Here is a 22,326-nt window from a genome sequence, read left to right on the forward strand (position 1 = left end):
AATAGAAATGATCAGATTCCCAATCAAACATGATGCAGTAAAATAAAGTTAAGCTAACTTCATTGTCTTCTGCAACAAGAGGCTAATCACAGTCTACTCAGCAACATCATGTCCCAGCTGTGATGGAAATGTAAGTACTCAAATGCGCTTTTTTAAAACACCGTAAAAGAGTTAAAGATATCAGCTTAGTGTTGTTCCAGATAATGACTCACTTTGAATACGGAGGCCTCGGTTGATCAAATGAGTCAAGCTCCTGCATCACATGACCAAGGAAACTGCATCAAATTTTAATTTCCCCGGAAGTTACCCATGCGACTCGGAGGCGTACCGGCTTCGCACAGGAGAAACATCGCACTATGGCCTCTCTCTGAGCCGCCTCACACGATACTTGTGTATATACCTAACCGGCAATCCATCACCATCGACGCCTTGATCATGGACCTGCGGTCCAGAGGCTTTTCTTGGGGCCATCGGAGTTGTCAATAGTATTCCCGAAGGACTATATTATTTGATTTTGAGCACTGTCACTTTTGCACGCCTGGGGGTTTAAACCGAAGTGACAGTTTAGCACTCTCCCCCATCTGCCGGTTAGCTAACTAGCTCGCTAAGTCATTAGCCAAGAAGGGCATCATTTTTCTGTTGGAGTTAAAGGACAAGGAAACTGCAGCACCACCGCTTTCATTAACAGAAGACTGAGCCGAGGCTGATTCCCCGAGTTCCTACCTTGCAACACAGTAACTGTTATAATTCCTGGTAAGAAGAAACCCGGCGGTATGCTAGTTCCCCGAGCGGGGCTGCATTTTTGTGAAAGGCACACGGGCTGAGCAGGCCCTGACCGTCCACACACACCAGCAGAGCTAGCAGGCTAATCCTCCCCTGGGTCCCGGTAAAACTACTTTATCTGAGTGTTTTCCGTCAGTTTTTTTTTTTAATTTAGAGCTGACGCTAACCTAAAGTTAACTAAATTAACAGCGTTGGCTGTTTTGGTTTGGTTATCTCGGTGGGCTTCGTGGGAAAGCTATGGCTAACCCTAACCTAACGCTTTTTCGGTTTTCGGTTAAAAAAATAATAAAAAGAAATCCATGTTTACTGCGATCTGGGTCAATTTCCTTACAGTTTGTCTTATAGTCGGTGCCCTCAGTGCCAAAATATTAGGCCACGTTAACCATGAACATCAGGTACACGGTTTCATTTTGGTGTCGCCGGGCCTGTAACACCCCGCTAACCGCTAGCCAATGTTAACCAACAATAGCATGACTGTAACTTAACCTAATCGCTGTCGCGTGTTGCAACATTATTGACAAAGCTAACTACTTCACTGTTCCCGGCCTTTGAGTATAAATGTGTATTCATATAATCAGCACAGTAAAACTGTTCGGCCGGGCTCTGTGTACATTGAGGTTAAATGCGGACTCAGCCACGTAGCGTAACTAAGTAAAATGTCTGTGATGGTGGGACACGTAACATTAGCCGGCTGTGGGCTAACGATCCAGCCAACCTCGCCGGGGCATCTCTGATTCGTTAGCAGGCCATAAAAAAATGTGTTTTACTGTAAATGTCAGCTAATACAAGACCGTTTACATTTAATCGTGAATCATAAGCCCGTTAGCCATCGCTGCTGGCGCGCCATATGGAAGCATTGAAGCCCTGTCAAAAAGAAGCATGGCACCAGCTAGCATCTGACGATAGTCACTGTGTCAGCAGGTGGATGGTGTATGACACGTCTCCTGCTATTACGGCAGTTTTCATTTTTTAAAAGCAATTCTATCATTTTTTTTTTGTTTTTTAGTTTCAACCCCCCGCAGCCGTCATTTACTCATGGGAAAACGGCAGTCAGTATTGAGTTTTGTATGGTTTATTTGCACGGGGGGGGGGGGGTTTAGCTTCTGTTCACACAGTAAATGAACTTTGACCTGAGGTATCCATTTTCTTAGATTCACTCAAAAACAGCGTGCGTGTGAGCTTTAATAACTGACAAATTAGCATTGGTGTCTAAGGCAGCCATTTATTTTAAAGTAATTTGAACCCTTATCTACTCAACCTAAGCTTTGAATAGAAGATAAAACACATAATTGTGTTACCAGCTGATTTAATCAAGGATGGAGGAGGGAAAGACACTAATTGCCTCCTCATATGAGCTCTGTAAAAATGCAAGGGAACGAGATTGGGGAGGTGGTGGTGTTATCATAGGCGAAACTGCAGGCCACACCCTGGCTGCTTGGTTAGATGTTGCTACACTAAAGGTTCAACATGTCTCCTTACAGTGATCTTTAGTATCCAACCTCAATGGCTGTAATTAGCATTTTTAACAAAGACCTGGAATATCAGTGCCTGCTTGCAAATGTTAAAAAAAAAGTAATTTCATGTTCTCATTTTGACATTATTTCTTGCTCGTCTTTCCCCCCAGGAAGGCTGGCACCACATCGCCACCCTAATGCAGTACCATAAAAGAACGTGAAATGAACAAACCACCACAGCCTATAGCGGGACCCACTTCTGTCCCCAATCCTGCCCCTTCCCCTGGATTGACACAGGTGAGACCCACTAACATAGTTTATTTATTTATTTTGGTAGTTTAGAGTTTAGTAACCTTTTTCCCCCCTCTCCCTCCTCTTCTGTTCTCTCCTATTAAGGCTGCCTACGGCCCTGGACAGCCACCTTCTCTTGTTTTTGCAACCCCTCCACCTCCACAAATGAACTCTGCACCACAGCCAAGACAGGTATTGTTCACAGCATGCTTTCTGTTGTTGATATGGTTGAGAACCCCTTTCTTTCTTGCTCTTTCACAACAGTTTCTGACATAGCTTCTTCTGCTGTAAGGCTTTGCCTCGGCGTGTGTGTTATAACTGCTATTTGCCGTCTTTGTCCTTGAATGTCAATCTTGACTTCTTTCCTCTCTTCTGCTGTCCTAGTTTGCTACTGGGCCCCGTACTTTACATCAACAGGTACTAACACCCCTTACTTTTCATCACATCCCCTCTGTCTCCTTAGTGTAATGCATGCTTTCAGATACAAATTGGGAAAGAAGATAAGATGAGTGTTTAGATCTGCCCTTCTAAACATCCATTTAGATTAGTTTACTTTAAAAAAAACATTCAAATCCAAATGAGCTCTTTTGCAACATTAAATTATTATTAAAGCCCTTAGATTGTGTAATCAACATTATGTAACTTTAATGCAAGTTACGTTTTGCAAGTGAGTCTATGATGTAAATTAAAAAGAGCTGAAAATTCAACTCTACACAGTTTTCTTTTCCAGTGTCCCCCAAAGTTCTTTCCTTTTTCCTCAGTCCTTGTTTTCCCCTTTCATCTTAATTTAGTACCAAGTCAGCATATCTTGCATCAGATCATGTTTTATTTAAATACCTGGTTTGTAGACATGAATTGTATTATTGTGAAAATTTTGAAAAATGAAAGCATTTCTGATACGGTCTAAATTGTGCAGCAGGCTGTCATTTGAAAACAGCCCACGTCTCGCCACTGTTTTGCATTGATCACCACATTTGTCCTAATCCCACAGTGATAAAGGGCCTTGTTGCCACCAGATATTAAAATGAATTAAACTGCATGTGCCTGCAGCCCTTAATGTGATTCTTGAGCCTACCAGAAGTAGGGCCCTGCAGGACTAGAAGGGGATCGTGTTTCTATAATGATCTGTCCAGAATCGATTGCATGTGCATCTGTAGTTGTTTGAGCGTACCCATCATGACTGCGAGGCACACTGCTACCTCTCATACTCCTCCCTTCTTCCTTCGTTCTGTAAATTCAGACATCCCCCTCATTGTGTCGGGTCCTCATTTTCACCTTAATCTTACTCCCTTTCTTGCTCTTTGCTCATGTGTTGCGCGGCTGAAGGGTGGATACAGAGCATTACAGGTAACAGCTTTTCTCTTCGTCCCTCCCCTGTTAACTTGTGCTAACCTCATTGTGGCAGGAAGTCATGACTTTCAAGATAATTTAAACTCCCAAGTTACCCAGAATTGAATTTAGTGTGCACATGTGCAGTTGCTGTGAGTGCGTAGATTCCAGGTGAAGGGTAAGGGCGTGTGCGCAACTCGAATCAAAAACACAGAAAAATGTAAAAGCAAGAATTAGGAATACCATTGTTACGAAATGCACAGGCAGAACCATAAGTTTGCTGCTGATATGATGCAGTCTTCATCTTTTTGTTTTTGTTCTTTTAAGAGCTACTATCAGAACCGACCCGCCATGGCCACCAGTGCTCCAAGGGTACCGGGAAATAGTGGCCCTCGAGCTGTTGCACCAGCTCATGTCTACCCACCCGGCTCACAAATGATGATGATTTCCCAACCTTTTGCTGGCTCTCCTCAAGGCTACTTCATTCCCTCTGGACAGGTTAGTGCACACACGAGCTCTACTCTGCAGCCAGCCCAAGTAATGAATACGTAATTATCATAACAGTTGCAGTCACCCAAATATAAGTGTTAAAAAGTCACAGTACCTTCGGAATGAATTGAATTTAATAGTAACAGGTTGAGCTTATTGCTCTTCATTATTGTTTGTATGTTTAATGTTGGAAGGTCGCAGTATTCTTCATGTCAGTTTGGTGTCTTTAGTGTCAGTTTTCATTTTAAACTTGAATTCAGTTTTATTTATTTAGCACCAAATCACAACAGCAGTCACCTCAAGGCGCTTTATATTGTAGAGTGATCCGGCAACAATGGAGAGAAATGTCCAACAATCAAATGACCCTCTTGGTGACAGCAGAAAGGAAAAACTCCCTTTTAACAGGAAAAAACCTCTGTCACAATCAGGCTCGGGGAGGGGCGGCCGTGTGCCGTGACCAGTTGGGGGTGGTGGGAGGAAAACGGGACAAAAGACATTCTGTGCAAGAGAGCCAGAGATTAAGAATAACTAACAATTAAATGCAGAGTGGTGTATAAACACACAAAGCCCTCTTTCACTAGTACGTACTCAGCTCGACTCTGTTTTTAGGATTCTCCATTAGGTGGCGCTACCAGGTACTTTTTTTAGTACCTGGTACTCGGCTGGGGTTCCAAATGCTCTCCCTTGATCCGAAAATGTGATGTCAATAGACTGCATGCCACTGTTTGACTGGTCAATAGTGTCACTCTAAGTCATGAGAGCATCTCCTTCACAAAATGGCCACTTTTGTAACCCGGCAACAAGGATATACCTTCACCTCGATGTCCTCCATTGTTGTGTTGTTTGTGTCGGGTACAAATAACGTCCTAGGCCCTTCGACCACGTTGCTATAACGACCCTATGCACATTAGGTGGTACTACGGTGTAATGGAAAACGACTGAAACCAAGCCGAGTTGTGCCAAGTACTTACTAGTGGAAAAAGCGCTAATAGTGAAGAACAAACTCAGTGCTTTAGGAGTCCTTCTGATGGCTCATCCAAAGTGTCTTCTAAAGAGTTTCATTATACCCACCTTCCAGTCCTTAGCGAACCACACCCAAAAATGAAGGTGACATCACAGCCGATTCTGCTGGTTGTGCACCTCACAATTTAAATGTATTTATTTATTTTGGCATAATCTCCCACTGCTGCTGCCATCACAGCTGAGTTGAGAACACTGTATATAATTGTGTTGGTTTTTACTGCTGTTTTAATGATAACCTTACAAAAGCTCAGAGATTCACAAATTATACAGACGACATGTAGTAACACGAGACTTTGTATTAAAAAAAAACAAAAAACTTGGCAGTTTCTTTGCTTTCGGTTTTGACTTCTCCTATACCAGCGCTAGTGTGGAAATTCGTCTGAAGCTTGTTATCCTATGTGAGGACGGGAGAGACACGCAGTTTGAAAACCTGTTACGATGAGCTACATTAATATTTGAAAGTCCTCTTAATAGAGGTTTTTGGAGTGAGGCTCTCAAAACTTAATTGTTGTTTGTCTTGTTTCTACAGTACCGAGCTCCATACATGCCTCCTACCCAGCAGTATCCCGTGACCAGCGGCACAGCAAACTTCTATACCGGAACTAGCCCTGCTGAATACCCTCCTTATGGTAAGGGTTTTTAACCCCAAGACTCACAACAACCAAGCCGAACCACAAACGCGTCCAGTTTAAACACAGAACTTAATGGAGAAGTTCTAACTCGTATTTAAAACCACATCCACATGCAGAATTCCTCATCTGTAAAGTATTCCTGAATGTGGGGTGGTTTTGCTTGGCTGATTGTGGGTTGTTTTCTTGTTTCTATTTTTTCTGTGATGGGGGTTAATTGTCTTTGTTGCTGTAGTATGTCTGTCTCTGTGTGTGCTTCTTTTTCTTCTTTTTTTTAATATGCCTTTGAGTCCAAACACTGCTGTATGTGCATGTAGTCGGGCTTAATTCTGCTTTGGCCTGTGTTCGTTTTCTGCACCTTACGCTGCCTTGTAGGTTCCATGAAATGGCTTTGAAACCGCAGTTTTCTCCTTTTTTGCATGTCTACATACAGCAGCAGAAGAGTTGTGTGGGAGCTAACGTTGCCAGAAACCCTATTTAAATATGAATGAACTGCACTTTTTAAGCAGGAAACGCAACTGCTACAAAAACTGATTTGCTTTAGTACATTTGTACTAATGCACAGATATTTTATATATACGTATAGATAAGTGGGGGTTTGTTGGCTAAGTTAAAACCCCCGTTGTATTTGCTTATAAAGACCCTTGTGTGATGGTAGTGCACTTCAAAATTTGAACTATTTGAAAATAAATATATGCCAAGAGCACAAGGTAAGTGTACAGTAGAGGCATTGTTCATTTCATGGGACCTTCTTAACACCCTGCTTCCTCTGGATCCTCTCATTAACACATTCTGCATCTGTCTCTTCCTGCCCTCTCCTTCTTTCCTCCCTCTCCCGTCCCTCACTCCCTTCCTCTCCTTTGCTGCGTTGGTTCAGAGCCCTCTCTTGCCGCGAGGGAGAGGCGGGGTGGCGGGGGGAGAGGGGGCGGGCGAGAGAACGGCCGTCTCTCTCTCCACGGTGCGCCTCTCGCCTCCCAGCGCTACCCCGGTGAGTAGTGTGTGTGCTTTTGTGGTGGTCAGCAGGCTTCTGTGGCACTTCCTGTCTCTAACCGTGTCTTCCTGTCTCTGATTTTGTACGTGTAGGTCACGTACACACGACGATGGATGTTATTTAAATGTAGTTGTAGCAAATACAGAGAAAAACTTTAACTGAAACTTTTAGCGTGTAGCCTAGTGATGCCTCTGTGGTGATGACAGTTTAGGTAGTATGGCTTTTTTTTTTTCTCCATTTGTTTCTTGTTTAAGAAGCTAAATAAATGGAATTTTGTATACAAAGGGTCAAAAACCAACTGTACAGCAATACTACTTGTAAATGTTTAAATTTGGCTGGATGCTGAATTGGTGGCTCCAGCTTCTGGTGCCAGCCCATTAAATTGCTTTAAAAAGTCTGGACAGATGTGAATGTAAAGAGCAAATGGCAGTTATGCCTCCTTACACAACTGAATGTAAAGTGGGCTGTTTCAATCTTTATAATTCATCACGTATCGTAGACAGAAGTAGTAAAGTGTTGTGTAGTAGTCAAATTCAGCCATCATTAATTCATAGACTTTGTTGTTAACTTAATATATAATGTGGATCAAAAACATAAAAAATAAACCAACAAATTAGCCTTTAAGTACACGTTTATATCTGAAACCACACTTTGTGTACATGTACAAATGTTTGCTATTGCACCTTTACATTTTTTCCCCAACAGTTATCAGCAATGTAGAAAAAAAAAAACTCAATCTGTATGTACTTTTATTCAAAGTATAGAAGTACATACAGATTTTCTTTTAGTTTTAACTCTTGAAAACTCTTGTTTATTCTGAGTTGTTTTTATGATTTATTTTGTAATTTCTTTTCTTTGTTTCATTTCAACTTTACAGCTGGAGCATACTATCCAACTCCGCCTCAGTATCCCCCATCTGTCCAGCCTTCAGCGGTCATGCTGTCCACCCAGCAACAGCTACAAGTCCCGCCTCCTCAGCAAGCCCCTGCACAGTCACAAGGCCTAATGAAGAGAGAACGCAGACCGGTAGTATGTCCCAACAAAAGCACAGCACACCTCTTGAATGAGGTCAAAAATGTTGAATGGAGAGACACTCTATTGTGTGTTCAATGTGGAACTTTCCCTTTTAACCTGAAAACAACAATAGTATTTGTCATGATGGGGGTCGGCAGCTGTAGATCAGTAGTGGCAGGATGGTTGCACATTGTTTGTATTTTAATGTCATTTGCCTTTTCTCTAATAGATAACAATACGAGACCCCAACCAGGGTGGACGCGATATCACGCACGAGATCCTGTCGGGTGTAATGTCCTCCACCACACCGACACCACAGGTAAGACTTTACTTTGAAGTGACTGATTAAATAGAGTAATGATGGTGTTGTACATTTGTCTTTTATCAGAAATCTAAAATATAGTTGGCTATCTTGTACTGACATGTGGTACTCTGTGTTTAAAGTAAATTAAAAATACAGTAAAGCACAGAACTTCATTGTTTTTCTCATGTTCATTTTGTCTTCACTGTAAATTGATTTGCTTTAGAACAAAGTAATTTTTCTCAATGTGAAGTCAACGTTTTGCTTTATATAGACAAAACAAAGGTAAGTTATAAAAAGACAACAAAAGAAGACGTTGTTAGGTGATCATTGCTCTCACTTTTTTTTTTTTTTTTTTTTAAACTTTAAAAAGGAAGGAATATGAATTTATCTGTACATAAAGGCACCGTTGCGGATTTTTTTTATTTTTTTAAGTACATCTGCGACTGTGTTGATGTCTTTTTTTATCTTCATGGTAATTTCTAATAGTCAGAACAGCTGAGGTCAGTTTCACTAAGTCAAAGCAAATGCAAACAAATATGCACTGATGCGTTGAGTTTTTGCCAAAGTTGAAAATCGCTAGTTGGAGGGGAAACGGGCAACACAAACGAATCACTTTTTAATAGAGTTGAGTGACACTGCAGCCTTCAAAGAAACGGGTCTGAATCAATATCACCTCAGACAATATCCACCAAATGTGAGGAAGAAAAAAACTTGTAACAAACTGTACCAAATGTGTGTTGATGCTCAATGTTAAAAACCCGTGTAGTGGGTTTTCTATTTTATTTATTAAAGGCCGCTATTGCTTTGTGATTGCAGGCACCAGATGCAAGTCCTGCACAGGTCAATGGGGAAATTGCCCAGCCTGTGATTGCACAGACGAGAAGAGGTGAGTATATTTTCTTAAGTTTGACTTGGTGAAAAATAAATGACTGTAAATTTTTTCTCGTCATTTATTGTCACGTCTCTCGCTGTCCAGATGATAACACAGAGCGTCCTACTAGTGCTGAAACCCCTCCTTCTCTTGCTGCGGCAAATGCTGAGCCTGTGTTGGAGAGCAAACAGGAAGTGGACAGCCAAATAGTGCTGCCTACTGAGTTAGCTGCACAATCTGTAGCCCCCATAGCTACTACTGAGGTGCCATCCACACTGATAAAGGACCAGCAGTCTCCTCCTTCCCTTCCTCCAGGAGCAACGTTGACCACTACTCCTGCTGAGGCAGTAAATAAAGTTGGCACTACCGTTTCTGATACAGTAGATGCTCCTCTTGCAACCTCACAGTCTTCAGAAGCACCAGAAGCCCCTGTGAAAATAGAGGAACCACCGGCTGCTCCAGCTCAAGCTGAGAAGGCTCCAGAAAAGGAAGAAGCAAAAACAGAGGAAGTGAAGAAGCTGGAAAAAGAAGAGCAGGTGGCCACCACGAAGTTGGAGCCTGCAGCTGAGGCTGCAGCAACAGGTTCTTCCAACCTTGAAGAAGAAAGAAAGAATAAAGAAGAAATGGCTACAAAAACGGCAACTGAAGTCTCCCAGCCTCCCCCACCTGCACGGGAGCCTGCTGGTCCACAGACCCAGAACGCTGTTCTGCGCTCTACCCCCGAACCTGAATCCACACAAGTTGAGGCAGCAGAGCCTGTTCTCCCCAACGGCCTTCCTCAGGAGACCGAAGAACTGCCCAAGGATAATGCAATTTCAGACACTACGCCCCACAAACAGCCAGACGCTTCTCAATCTCAGGAATCCACACCTATGGCTAAAACGGCAACAGCAGCCCAGGAGGTGAAAGAGGAGGCTGAGGAGAAGAAGGAGGAGGAGGAAGAGTGCAAGAAGAAAAGTGAGGATACCCCTCCTGCCTCTGTTAGCTGCCCAGAAGAATCTACTATGCAAGGTACAGTTAATCTCCCCCCTCCCTTGCTTCTCAGGCTGTCACATGCCTAATCTTGTTTTATCTGAATTTTAATGTCATCACTTTGTCTTTCCTTTTGAAGCTGCTACGTATGTGCAAAAGAAGAAAAAGAACATGAAAGAGTTTAACAAGAAGGAGGCCATTGGTAATCTCCTGGATGCCTTCACAGAGGTTTGTGTTAAATCAGACGACAGTCCAAAGAGCTCTTATACTGGGTGTCCATCTTTTACTCTCAATAAACAACAGGTTCTTAGAAAACTTGATCTTCTCTTTCTTTTTGCAGGAACAGGGTGACAAGCCTGCCTCTGAACCCATGCCCACTCAGGCCAACCCTCCAGCTCCAGCACCAGCTGAACTTCCTGTCGAAGTGGCAGATGAGACCTGGGAGCAAAAAGAGGACAAGCAGAATGCAGAACCTGACAAGTCTAAAGCCACACCTGAGCCAACTGAGCAGAAATACCAGTACAAACAAGGTACGCTTTGAAAGCTTAAAAGGCTAAAAAAAAAATCTTTAAATGTTTTAATCTTTTCCCTAAAGCTAAACTGATAAAACTCTGTATATACTTTGGTCTTAGGGCAAATATAATTTATTTCAGCATTAAATTTTAAGAATATTTTTTCCTTGTGCCGAAAGGATGAGGCCTTGTTTGATTTAAGCACAGTGTGAAAATCTCTTTATGGTGACTTTAGTTTCTCTCATAGTTTTTCTCCTGTGCCGTCATCGTTTTATTATTTTAGTTTCAAAGAATCTGCACTGACAGAGTGGATTATCACAGCCATCTTTCAGAATACAGCTACAGTAAAGCTGTGCCTTCACTGTAGTGTGCCTTTAATCATGTGCCTTTGCATATTTCCTGTACGTTATGCAGAAGAATGGAAGCCGATAAACCCGGAGGACAAGAAGCGGTACGACAGGGAGTTCCTCCTGCGCTGCCAGTTCATCAGCGCCAGTATGCACAAGCCTGAGGGCCTGCCTATCATCAGTGATGTGGTGCTGGATAAGGTAGGTGATGTTGAGCTTTGTGTAAAAGAACGTAGAAACGATACAAATTGAGTTGAAGAATATGGCAGTTTTTTGTTTTTTTTTACCCCTCATCTGTAAATTTTGACCTCACATCATGAAGTGCACCACAATCTTTGAGGCGCTTCAGCCAGTCGTGCAACTCCCGATTTTTGTAACCTGATGCGTTGTGCCGGGCCGTCACAGCTTTGTTAAAGGCTGACGGGGTATTGTTGTCACCACACAGAGCGAGCGAGTGGGCGGGTGTAAATGCGATAATGAGGCGATGTAGGATTTTGAAATTCACATGAGTAGATGCATCTGCTAAAACTCTCCAAGTTTGAATTTCAGTGACCTTGTCCTAAAGTTCAAGGTCAGAGGTGAAGTTTCCTGAAAATCTTGTGAATGCAAAAACTTGAGAACAAAGTCATCTAGGATTTTCACATTGATACCAGATGTTGATCTACTAGGAGGCTGAGGGGTAGTGCTGCCGACTGCCAGTATTTTAAACTTTGTGTGAAAACACGGGTGATTTTTTTTTTCCTTTATTTATTTTTGCCTCTTTAACTACAGGTGAACAAGACTCCACTACGACCTGCTGACCCATCTCGCCTGATGAACACTGGTCCTGATTTTACTCCCTCATATTTAGGGAACCTTGGGAGCAGATCAGTGGGAGGACCTCGTGGCCCGGTTAGCTAATTTTACAGTTTTTAAAAGACACTTTTAAGCATTAACTTGCATTATAGTTAATAGGTTTACCAATTGTGTCGTCAGCACACCGTTTTTATACTTTTGCACTTGAGACGTGATGCCCTGAAGTAAAACAATCTCCCTCTGTGCCTGTCTTCCTACAACGTGCTGGTGTACTTGTCTGATGTTTTTTGAGATAAAGAGGTGTATTATGAGCTGACATGACACAAAAGTGCAATGAATGCCAGCAGTTGTGATGTTACGTTTGGCAGACAAGCTGTTTGTAAAGGCAGCGATCTCTAGCGTAAACTTTTTGTTTAGTGACGTTTCTTCCTACTAGCTTTTTAAAATATTTATACGTTTCTCTCCATTTAGCCGTCCGGGCCCCGTCGCTCTCAAACCAAAAAAATTATCACCAGCATGTCGCTAAATGACGACGTGCAGCTCAGCAAGGCTGAGAAGGCCTGGAAGCCCTCTGTGAAAAAGGCCACGCGTGGCCGTGTTGAGGAGCCTGAAGAGGAAGACCCAGAACAGGCCAAGACTCAAGAGCTGTTCAAGCGTCTGCGGAGCATCCTCAACAAGCTGACACCACAGAAGTTTCAGGAGCTGATGAAACAAGTGACAGAGCTGACGATAGACACTGAGGAGAGGCTGAAGGGAGCCATCGACCTCATCTTTGAGAAGGCCATCTCAGAGCCCAACTTCTCTGTGGCCTATGCCAACATGTGCCGCTGCCTTATGGGGGTGAGTCTAGTGAAGGTTGGATGTAGTGCTTTGATCATATGCTCTAGTGATGACTTCTGTTTAGTGCCACGTGTCTGGGCCACTGAACTTTTTGTGATGGTATTGAGGAACTGAAGGAGCATACTCTCAGCTACATATTTGTTAAATGCAGTTGAATGGGAAAACGTGCGTTAAAACCCCCTGGTGACATTGAATGTTGTCTTCCACCAGCTGAAAGTCCCCACTTCAGACAAGCCAGGAGTTTTTGTGAACTTCCGCAAACTGCTGCTCAACCGCTGCCAGAAAGAGTTTGAGAAGGACCAGGATGATGATGAGATCTTTGAGAAAAAGCAAAAGGAGTTGGAGGCTGCCAAAGACGTAAGAACTGTCAAAACCACTGTTCAGATTTAGAGTAAATTTGTCATATGACTCGTACACTAAGCACAAACTTGTATCCGCCTGCAGGGTGAGGAGCGTGAGCGCTTCAGGGTAGAGCTGGAGGAGGCCAGAGATAAAGCTCGACGCCGCTCACTGGGCAACATAAAGTTCATTGGTGAACTGTTTAAGCTTAAGATGCTGACAGAGCCAATCATGCACGACTGTGTCGTGAAACTACTTAAGAATCATGATGAGGAGTCTCTCGAGTGTCTCTGCAGACTGCTGTCCACTATTGGTAAAGACCTGGACTTTGAGAAGGCAAAGGTAAGTAAAGCATGGACTAACACTGATATATGTACATGTTAAGATGTCTCCTGTGATGACCTTGTTTTTGTGCCACGTGTCTGGGCCACTGATCATTAGTGATGGGTTGAGGAACTGAGGAGGCAGTTCTCGATGTATCATTAGGTACACACAGTTTGTCATTTGGTACCTGTACCTCATAAAATGCACTCTTTTCTGTGTCCCCGACAGCCTCGCATGGATCAGTATTTTAATCAGATGGACAAGATCATTAAAGAGAGAAAGACTTCATCAAGAATCCGCTTCATGCTGCAAGATGTTTTGGACCTCAGAAGGGTAATTGTTAAATCATATTCAACATTTTAAAGCAATAAAGAACTGATAGCCAGCATTTATCATGACTTGAGTTAGTAGTTTATATACAGTACAGTCTGAAGGTTTTGTTACAAGGCTAGCTGCATAGCAGAGACCACACTCACAAACTTCTGGTGCACACCCAGTTGTTTTGTTCTATAAGCAGTGCTAAAATAAGATAGTGAGTACTCTGTTCAGAAAAGGGCTTCACGGGTTACTGCTGGTAGGCTTCAAAGGGGTAAAGGGTTAGTTTGAAAAAACTTTTTAATTTTTTTTCTGTCCGTGAGAACGTCATCATCAGCATCATCAGGCATAGATTTGCCAGCAAGCAGACCCCTCACTTTTATTTTGAAAGTTTACGGTGTTCACGTTGCAAATCATCTAGACCCAGTTCTTTCCTTCTCATATTTCCTTACCTGCTGGATATCAAACCATGTTACTGGTGTGGTGGTTCTTGATAACATTCAGCTGCTTGCCCTTTCAGTATCTCATCTCCAACGTCTTGGCCTGCAGTTGGCGACGACAATTCTTGTTCCGCTCTAGAGATTTGCTGTGAACAGGAGGGACACTGGAAAGCGGTTTATGCTGATCATACTGAAGCTGCAGAATAGAACAAGGATTTCATTTTTTTCCCCCTTTTCTTTCATGTCACAAAGGGCTTAAAATGAAAATCTTTGACGCACGGCCCGTAAAACTGTGTTATTGAGGGTGGATGTGCTTTCTGTCTCAGGTTCTCCTATCAGAGCATTTGTACTATTACAAATGTAATCCAAAACACAGACAGGAAACACCCCAGAGTGGCTCACGGGTGTTAATTGTCTTCTGTCTCTGATCCACAGAATAACTGGGTGCCTCGTAGAGGAGACCAGGGTCCTAAGACAATTGATCAGATTCACAAGGAAGCAGAGATGGAGGAGCACAGGGAACAGATGAAAGTCCAGCAGCAGCTCATGTCCAAGAAGGAAAGCAGAGACAGGTTCACAGGGAACATGGGCAGCCGAGGCCCTCACACACCAGGAGGTGGCCGGACCAGCCAGCCTCAGGATGAGGGGTGGAACACAGTCCCCATCTCCAAGAACAGACCCATCGACACCACCCGCCTAAGCAAGATCACAAAGGTAACGTCTGAAAATTCATGTGAAGGCTTGAGCTCTTCCTCAGGCCTCTTGAGAATGAATATAACTTTTTTGTTTCCCTGTAGCCTGGTGCTATGGATTTCAACAACCAGCTGTTGGCTCCGGGTGGCAAAGGCATGTGGGGCAGCTGGGGAAAAGGCAGCAGCGGAGGAACTGGAGCTAAACCAGCGAGTGGAGACCAGGGTAAGACCTTCAGCTTTCTTCTAAAACACAGCATTGCTTAGTGGCTGTTTGTGGTTTGGCTCTTAATCTATTCATTTCCATTTTTCTAGACTCTGGGCGTCCAGGTACCAGCACTCTCAACCGCTTCTCTGCCCTACAGTCTGGGTCATTGATGTCTTCAACAGACTCTGATCGCAGAGTTCCTCAAAGGTACTCAGAAGCAACAAATATTTTCTCATTAATTAGTCTGCTTCTGCTTTAGTTGAGTACTTAATTCACAAATTTTAGTTTATCACTTATCATAGGCACTCTTATTTTTTACTTTATGTTGATGTCACATTTTTTCAAAACACATTTTACTGGCATCTAGTTGTGAGGTTGCAGATGGCGACCACTTGAATACTAATCTTCCTCCATCTGGCCTCCCCTTTGTATACAAGAGCCTACTGCGGTCTCAAAAAATACAAAAAGTTTAGTGGTACCGTTCAGCATGATTACAAATTGGTTGAGTGTGTTAAAATGACCTCTTTGTGTGTCTCCTTTGTCATTAGGTCGAGTTCAAGCCGCGAACGTGGGAGCAACAGGGACAGGAGCGACCGCAACAGGGATCGATTTGACCGATTTGATCGCAGCGAAGGACGGGAAGCGAACCAAGTCACCAAGAGAAGCTTCAGCAGAGAGTCGCAAGAGCGCGGCGGGAGGGGAGGAGATGGCAGGTCTTCGACTGAATCTGTGCGCCGCGTCGCCAGCATGACAGACAGTCGGGACAGAGGAAGCAGGGATCGGGGAAGCAGAGACCGAGGAAGCAGAGATAGAGGAAGTCGGGACAAGGGTAGTGACTTCGTCCCAGGTATGAAATAAAGAATTAAAATGAGTTGAATAGAGAAAGATGTGGTTTAAAGAAAAGGACATAAAGAACAATGAGCTTCAAGTTGTATTTTTACCTTTTTCTTCAGTTAAGCGTGAGAGCGCTCCCACTCCTCCTCCATCTCTCCCTAAACCTGCCTTGACTGAAGAGGAAGTGGAGAAGAAGTCGCATGCCATCATTGAAGAATACCTCCACATCAATGATGTCAAGGTGCAGACTCGCCTTTAACAATCAGAGTTATACTTCCATGTTTAGAAGTGAACTGTGTTAACAGCATTGCTTTGTGTCACTCTGGTGCTGTAGGAGGCATTGCAGTGTGTGGTGGAGCTCAATAGCACATCACTGCTGTACGTGTTCGTGCGGAACGGCTTGGAGTCGACGCTTGAACGAAGCACCATCGCTCGGGAACACATGGGCCTGTTGCTGCACCAGCTTGTAAAGGCAGGGACTTTGCCCACGCAGCAGTACTACAAAGGGTAAGCATGTAACAGGAAGAACGTTGCCTGGTTTCAACTAAAATCTACCCTCGATGGATGTTCTCGAGCAGATGGAACTAAAGCCGATTCTTTTGCAGGCTACTAGAGATTCTGGAGGTAGCAGAAGACATGGCCATAGATATACCTCACATCTGGCTCTACCTGGCTGAGCTTATTACTCCTATGCTCCACGAGGGAGGCATCCCTATGGGACAGCTGTTCAGGTGAGAGCTTAATGTCAGCGGTCACATTTCAAATAAGTGAAAGCAAACTCGAATACTTTGACTTTAGAATACAGTCTGATGGAAATGGACGTTTTTAAACTGATAAATAGTGTTGGAATCGTTTTCCAGAGATTCTTTTGTTGACGGTGTTTCTCGGAAATAAAGATTTTAAGCTAAATTTAAAACTAGGTCACTTATTTCCAGCTTTAAAATAAGATAAACTGAATTATAATCCAGCTGTAAGAAAAATGGGAGCTTAATTCAGTGCATCTGTGTCTTCAGGGAGATCTCAAAGCCTCTTGTGCCTCTGGAGAAGGCCGGCGTGCTGCTGGTACAGATCCTCAAGTTGCTTTGTAAAGAAAAGGTAACCAAACACACTCGTTTTATTACCTTGTGTTGCACATGTTTTTTGGTTTTGGTTTAAAAAAAAAAAAAAGAGAAAGAAAAAAGAAAAGCCACAGATATTTGATTATCTGGCCCTTTTCCCCTCTTAAGACCCCCAAGAAGGTCGGGGCTTTGTGGACAGAGGCTGGGCTAAATTGGAACGACTTCTTGCCCAAAGATGAAGACGTCAACAAGTTTGTCACCGATCAGGTACGTGCAACACATTCAGGTTTTAGACGATAAAACACTTGTCTGCACTTTTGGAGTTTTGTTTAGTGGTCTAAAAATGTTAGGATACATTTAAAGCAGCTATAATTGGTCTATTTTGTAACAACAAAGCTTAAAATGGTAACGAGAAAGCAGCACATCCTGCACAGCACCAAAGACAGACAAACACAGCTGGAGTCTACCTGGTGGGCAGAGATGAAAGCAAAAGAGATTTTTGCTTGTGGGGATTTACGACTAGAAGCAAGTTACTCCATGTCTTCAGGCTTTTTTTATTTTTATTTTTTTTATTTTTTTTACACATTGTATTTTGTAATTCAGAAAGTGGAGTTCACCGTGGGAGAGGAGATGGAGCCGAAAGAGGCCAGTAAGAAGAAGGTCCTCAGCGGAGAGGAGATCAGCAAACAGCTGGACAGACTCCTCCAGGACAAGGCCAACAATCAACGCATCAGAGACTGGATCGAGGTGTGTGTGAGTGTGTGAGGCAGTACAGAGTGTTTTCAGACCTGAACACTTTGTGCGTGCTGTTATTTTTCAGTGTTGTTCATGTTCCCTCTCTCCAACTGCGTTTTGTTTTCTATTTTCAGGCTAACTTGGACGAGCAGCAGACTGCTTCGAACCAGTTTGTACGAGCATTGATGACATCAGTGTGCCAGTCTGCTATCATATGTAAGTATGACTAATACACCACGAGCTGCCTCTTTTTCTCCCACGTTATTTTCTGTGTGTGTCTATGATTTAGTCTTTTTCCTTTTCACAACGACCCAAGCTCAAATTCTGAAGTATGGAAAATATAGTTGTTGTTTTTTTAAATAAATTAAAACTGATTTATTTTATAGTAAATTTTAATAGCTCTTACTTTTAAAAATCACACTTTCTGGTTTAAACAAAAACTTGTTCACTTCGTTTCAGGTGACAACCCGTACAAGGTGGACGCACAGCAGATCAGCCAGAGAGCCTCTCTGCTGCAGAGATACCTGTACGACGAGCAGAAAGAGCTGCAGGCCCTGTACGCCCTCCAGGCTCTGATGGTGCACATGGAGCAGCCTGCTCGTGAGTTTCCCACTTACAGTGAACTATAATACTGCCGAACATACAAATCTGATTGGTTCACTTATAAATATTTAGATACTGAAGCATCTGTTAAATCCAGGCGTCAAAGTCGCCAATGATTCAAAGTGTCATTTCAATGTGGTTTCCTCAGCTGTTGCGTCTTTTTGGCAACATAAGCAAATGATCCCAAATTTCATGAGAATCAGCAGAGACGAAACTGATGTCAAGGCTTACTGTAATGCGGTGATACTGGTTTCAGTCGTGCAGCTGGGCTGATTATAAGGTTGGGGGAACTTAAAGAAGTCACATGGATGAGTGATGAGATATACCTCCCACTGATGATGTCACTCAGCTTTCTGAGATTTCTTTTTTTTTTTTTAACCTGGATTCTTGATCCGACAGGAACATACCATAAATCGGTTCAGATAATGGCACAAGATGGCAAATTTATTGGCCTTTGTAAACTATTAGTGATAAATGTTCTCTGGATGAGTCTCGCTCCCTCCAAGTCTGTCTTTGAATTATTTCAGAGAAGATTTTTTTTTTTTTTAAATGTCACTAAAGTCCAGTAAGCTTGTTTGAAGAGCACAAATCAAACAGAAATCTTTCCTGTGAGCTTGTTTCAAATTCAGCTGACAGTAGCTGTCGCTCAGAGTAATCGAGCAGGGACATGTAACCAAATCAGCTGTTTGCTGGAAATTCAATGCTTCGGTTCTTTATGTTGCCGTCTATTTTAAAAAGCCTTCACGTCACTCTAAGCAGTCTTGTTGGCATATACAAAGTTCATGTTTCCCCAAAGAAAGGAAAAAAAAACTTAAAGTCAGTTTTTAAGTGAAAACTACGAAATCAACTGTTACAAAGTATCTTTATAAATTTGCATTATTGTATCTACTTTCTAATCAATCCGGTCCTTTTTGACCACTTGAAATAATATGTATAGATCAGCAATGTTCTGTTGTAATTTTTGCTTCCCAGATCATTCTTTAAAAAGATGTTTTTAATGTTTGCGAGAGTTTTTACCTGGATAAATAAAGGATCTGTAAAATTCCCTTTGCCAAACACAGATTGCAGCTTCTTCCCTGACAGGAATGTTTCTCTGGATCGCAATGACTTGATATCATTCATAGAGAGAGATGTTTAATGTTTACCTCTGTGTGCTGTTGGGTGCAGCTTGGGGGGGGGGGGTTAAAAACAAGAAAATGGACCTTGTTGATATGTCTTGATAACGCAGCTCCTTATCAGAAAAGATCTGCCTGTATTTCCAGGTTGTTTTTGTTCAAGGTGAAAACGGCTAAAATCATCATGTATACAGCAGCTGTATCAAGATTTAAAGATGAGACTGAAGGTTTTTGTAATGTTACTGCTGGTTGGGCCTGAGTCATTTTCCCTGAACACAGTAAAGTAATGGAAGCGGTCTATTTTGGTAGAAAACACATTCTTGGGGTGATTTTTTTTTTTTTTAAATGGCGTTATAAACTGGATTGGAGGGTTGAGACAGAAAAGCCTAATCACTAAAAGAAACGTGTTAATTAGGATTTGACCTACTGATTACCTCTTTGTAGCTTTTCAAGCTATCCCTGACTCAATGCAAATGAAACAATTTTAAAATGGAGCTGTTAATAAAGCTTCTATAATGCTCTAATTTTGTCTCTGCAGACCTGCTGCGGATGTTCTTTGACGCCTTGTATGATGAGGACGTCATTAAAGAGGAGGCCTTCTACGAATGGGAATGCAGCAAAGACCCGGCAGAGCAGACAGGCAAAGGCGTGGCCTTGAAGTCGGTCACCGGCTTCTTCACCTGGCTCCGCGAGGCCGAGGAGGAATCTGACAAGGACTAAAATACTGAACTAAAAGCTGCCGCCAGAGCTCTGCAGGCGACCACGGCGAGTCATGGACAGTATTGCCAGAGAGGCAGACTCGAATCAATCCTCAATGAGGATAAATCTTTATTGTGTTCCTTTTTTTTTTCTTCTTTTTTTGGAGGGATGGACTCAGAAAAACAATCATTTCTTTTCTACCTTCCCTCTCCTGCTTCCTCATTATTTCTCCACCTGCTTGTCACAGCAAGTGTCTTCATCAAAGCAAACTTGAAAATGCAGGTTTCAGCAGGATTACTCATTAGCGAGGTGTGAAGTATCCCACATCACTACGAAACTTTCTATGTCAAAGTAAAGCAAACCAACGGGCTGCTCTTTCACCCCTCTAGATGATTCTAATGACAAACAACCTTTCTGATCTACAAAACAGCAGGGCGTGAAGTGTAGCTGGTGGGTGGGTTGGTGGAGGGGGGTTTATCAACATGCCATAACATTTGTTCAGTCCCGACACGGCTCTTATGTCCTTGTCCTTTTCCGGAGTGTGCAGCATGACTGAAGTGTGTTCCTATTAACGATCCAGTGGACAAAACGTTACAGTGTACATGAACTAATCTTAATTTGACGGAGTTTTTAAAGCAAAGGTTGTCTATTTTCTCTTGTTTCCTATCATGATAAACTAGCAGAGGACAGAAACACAGAGGGCTGATGTTGACCTTTGACCTTGACTACTAGGGGGTGGTCTTAATGCTTCCTCTTTAAAGCCATTCTCTCCCATCCCCCAGTAGTGAACCACACTGACTGACTCTTCATCTTTTACCTCTTCTGTACTTAAACCTGAGCTGTTGTAGAGGACACTTAACGACCCAATCACCGTTAAAACTTGAAATCTACAGAAAATTGACTTGATAAAATATATAAAGTTTAAAAAAAAAAAAGAAAAAAAAAAGACAGAAATGATCCGAAAGCCTTTTCTACTTTAAGTGGAAACTAGTTTCAGGATTTCAGGAGCGTTCTGTAAATATATAATAATAATAATAATGATGATGATGATGATAATAAACTTTTTCAGTTTTATTTTTCAGAAACAAATTGCTGATGTAATTGCAGTGTCTCCTTATCCAGCAGAAACCGCAGTTGTCCGGATGCAGAGAGGTGCTTTAGATAATCCATTGATTATTAGTTTTATTTGAATTTTGTAAATATTTTCTTTCCTTTTTTTTTTTTTTTTTTTTTTCGCTTTCGTTATTTAAAAAAAAAATTATTGCTTCTTTTGCATCGGAAACTGGAAAGGTAATGGAACATTGCAAATAAAGGACTTATTAAGTTGCTGAGCCGAGTTTTGGTTTTTGCCTCTGATGATGATTTTACGTTGAACTAAGGCCACTCTCATCTGAAACCAGACCAGTTTATTTTCAGTTTGTTTTTTTGTTTTCATCATTTCATGTGCAAGTTAACACAGGGTCGACGTGTGTGACAGCGAAACGTGTTTGATGAGACGAAAAACAAGTCCCTCTACTATGGTTTTACTGATCCATATTGCAATCAGTTTCTAGTTTTGAAGATTTGTCCATGCAGACCTACAAATATGGGAAAAGCACCTTAGTACCAGCTAAGAATGACTTCAGCATCACAGTCTGAGTATTGTTACTGACCGTGTTCATCCTTTAATGACCACAGACCACAGTGTACCCATCGTCTGGTCAGGGCAAGTAGCTTTATTGTAATTCCAACCATGTGCGGTACACAGTGAAACAGGACAACGGTCCTCCAAGACCATGGTGCTACATATAACAATCAAAACAGGACTACATAATAAAGTGCAGGTGTGCAAAAACTGCAAAAAAAAAGAAAGAGTGCAACACCAGACAGAACAGAATGATGCAGACACAACAGTGCAACAGAAAAGTGTGATGGCTGGTTCCAGTACAACAACGCACAAAGCTCAAATCATCACAAACTGGCTTTGAATGTGATGAGCTCGCTGTACTCAGTCACCAGATCTCAATCCAAAAGAGTACCTTTGGGATGTGGTGGATGTGGAGATTTGCATCATGGATCTGCAGCACCTCTGTGATGCCAGCATGTCAGTGCGAACCGAAATCAATGAGGAATGTTTCCAGCACTTTGAATCTGTGCCAATGTATATTTTAAAATATACATTTCCTGACTTAAACCCTGATGTTACAAATTGATTTTCAGAGTAACAGATGATGCACTTTTATTTTAAAGTGTCATTCTACATAAACTATAAGAAGATATCGGGTTATGTCGTTGTGACTATTGTCGAGGCCTGGTCCAAATCAGGATATGATGCCATATAAAC

General features: G+C 42.4%; 1 protein-coding gene and 2 non-coding genes across 7 annotated transcripts; all 3 read left to right on the forward strand.

Moving 5' to 3' along the window:
* The first annotated feature begins 311 nt into the window (after window positions 1-311).
* eif4g1a (eukaryotic translation initiation factor 4 gamma, 1a) lies at window positions 312-21,334 on the forward strand. 5 transcript variants are annotated; one of them, XM_063460995.1, is made up of 33 exons: window positions 312-753; window positions 2,408-2,534; window positions 2,634-2,720; window positions 2,913-2,945; window positions 3,855-3,875; window positions 4,185-4,355; window positions 5,899-5,998; window positions 6,876-6,986; window positions 7,867-8,018; window positions 8,233-8,322; window positions 9,124-9,193; window positions 9,284-10,189; window positions 10,290-10,378; window positions 10,491-10,680; window positions 11,077-11,210; window positions 11,781-11,900; window positions 12,276-12,644; window positions 12,855-13,001; window positions 13,089-13,325; window positions 13,536-13,640; window positions 14,498-14,776; window positions 14,860-14,977; window positions 15,067-15,166; window positions 15,508-15,806; window positions 15,913-16,034; window positions 16,128-16,300; window positions 16,399-16,524; window positions 16,807-16,888; window positions 17,020-17,118; window positions 17,455-17,598; window positions 17,721-17,802; window positions 18,046-18,186; window positions 19,843-21,334. In XM_063460995.1, exons 2-33 carry the CDS (start codon window positions 2,460-2,462, stop codon window positions 20,022-20,024), a joined length of 5,154 nt encoding a protein of 1,717 aa, XP_063317065.1. In that variant the 5' UTR covers window positions 312-753; window positions 2,408-2,459; the 3' UTR covers window positions 20,025-21,334. The 5 variants fall into 5 exon arrangements, with proteins under 5 accessions (XP_063317065.1, XP_063317067.1, XP_063317066.1 ...); XM_063460997.1 differs by having other exon boundaries at window positions 7,867-8,015; XM_063460996.1 differs by having other exon boundaries at window positions 2,412-2,534.
* LOC134617869 (small nucleolar RNA SNORD66) lies at window positions 12,686-12,763 on the forward strand. Its single transcript, XR_010091739.1, has one exon. It is a non-coding gene; the product is annotated as a small nucleolar RNA SNORD66 (small nucleolar RNA).
* Window positions 13,373-13,447, forward strand: LOC134617868 (small nucleolar RNA SNORD66). Its single transcript, XR_010091738.1, has one exon. It is a non-coding gene; the product is annotated as a small nucleolar RNA SNORD66 (small nucleolar RNA).
* Window positions 21,335-22,326: the final 992 nt, after the last annotated feature.

The sequence above is a fragment of the Pelmatolapia mariae genome, linkage group LG18, assembly GCF_036321145.2.
Source record: "Pelmatolapia mariae isolate MD_Pm_ZW linkage group LG18, Pm_UMD_F_2, whole genome shotgun sequence".
Lineage (NCBI taxonomy): Eukaryota > Metazoa > Chordata > Actinopteri > Cichliformes > Cichlidae > Pelmatolapia > Pelmatolapia mariae.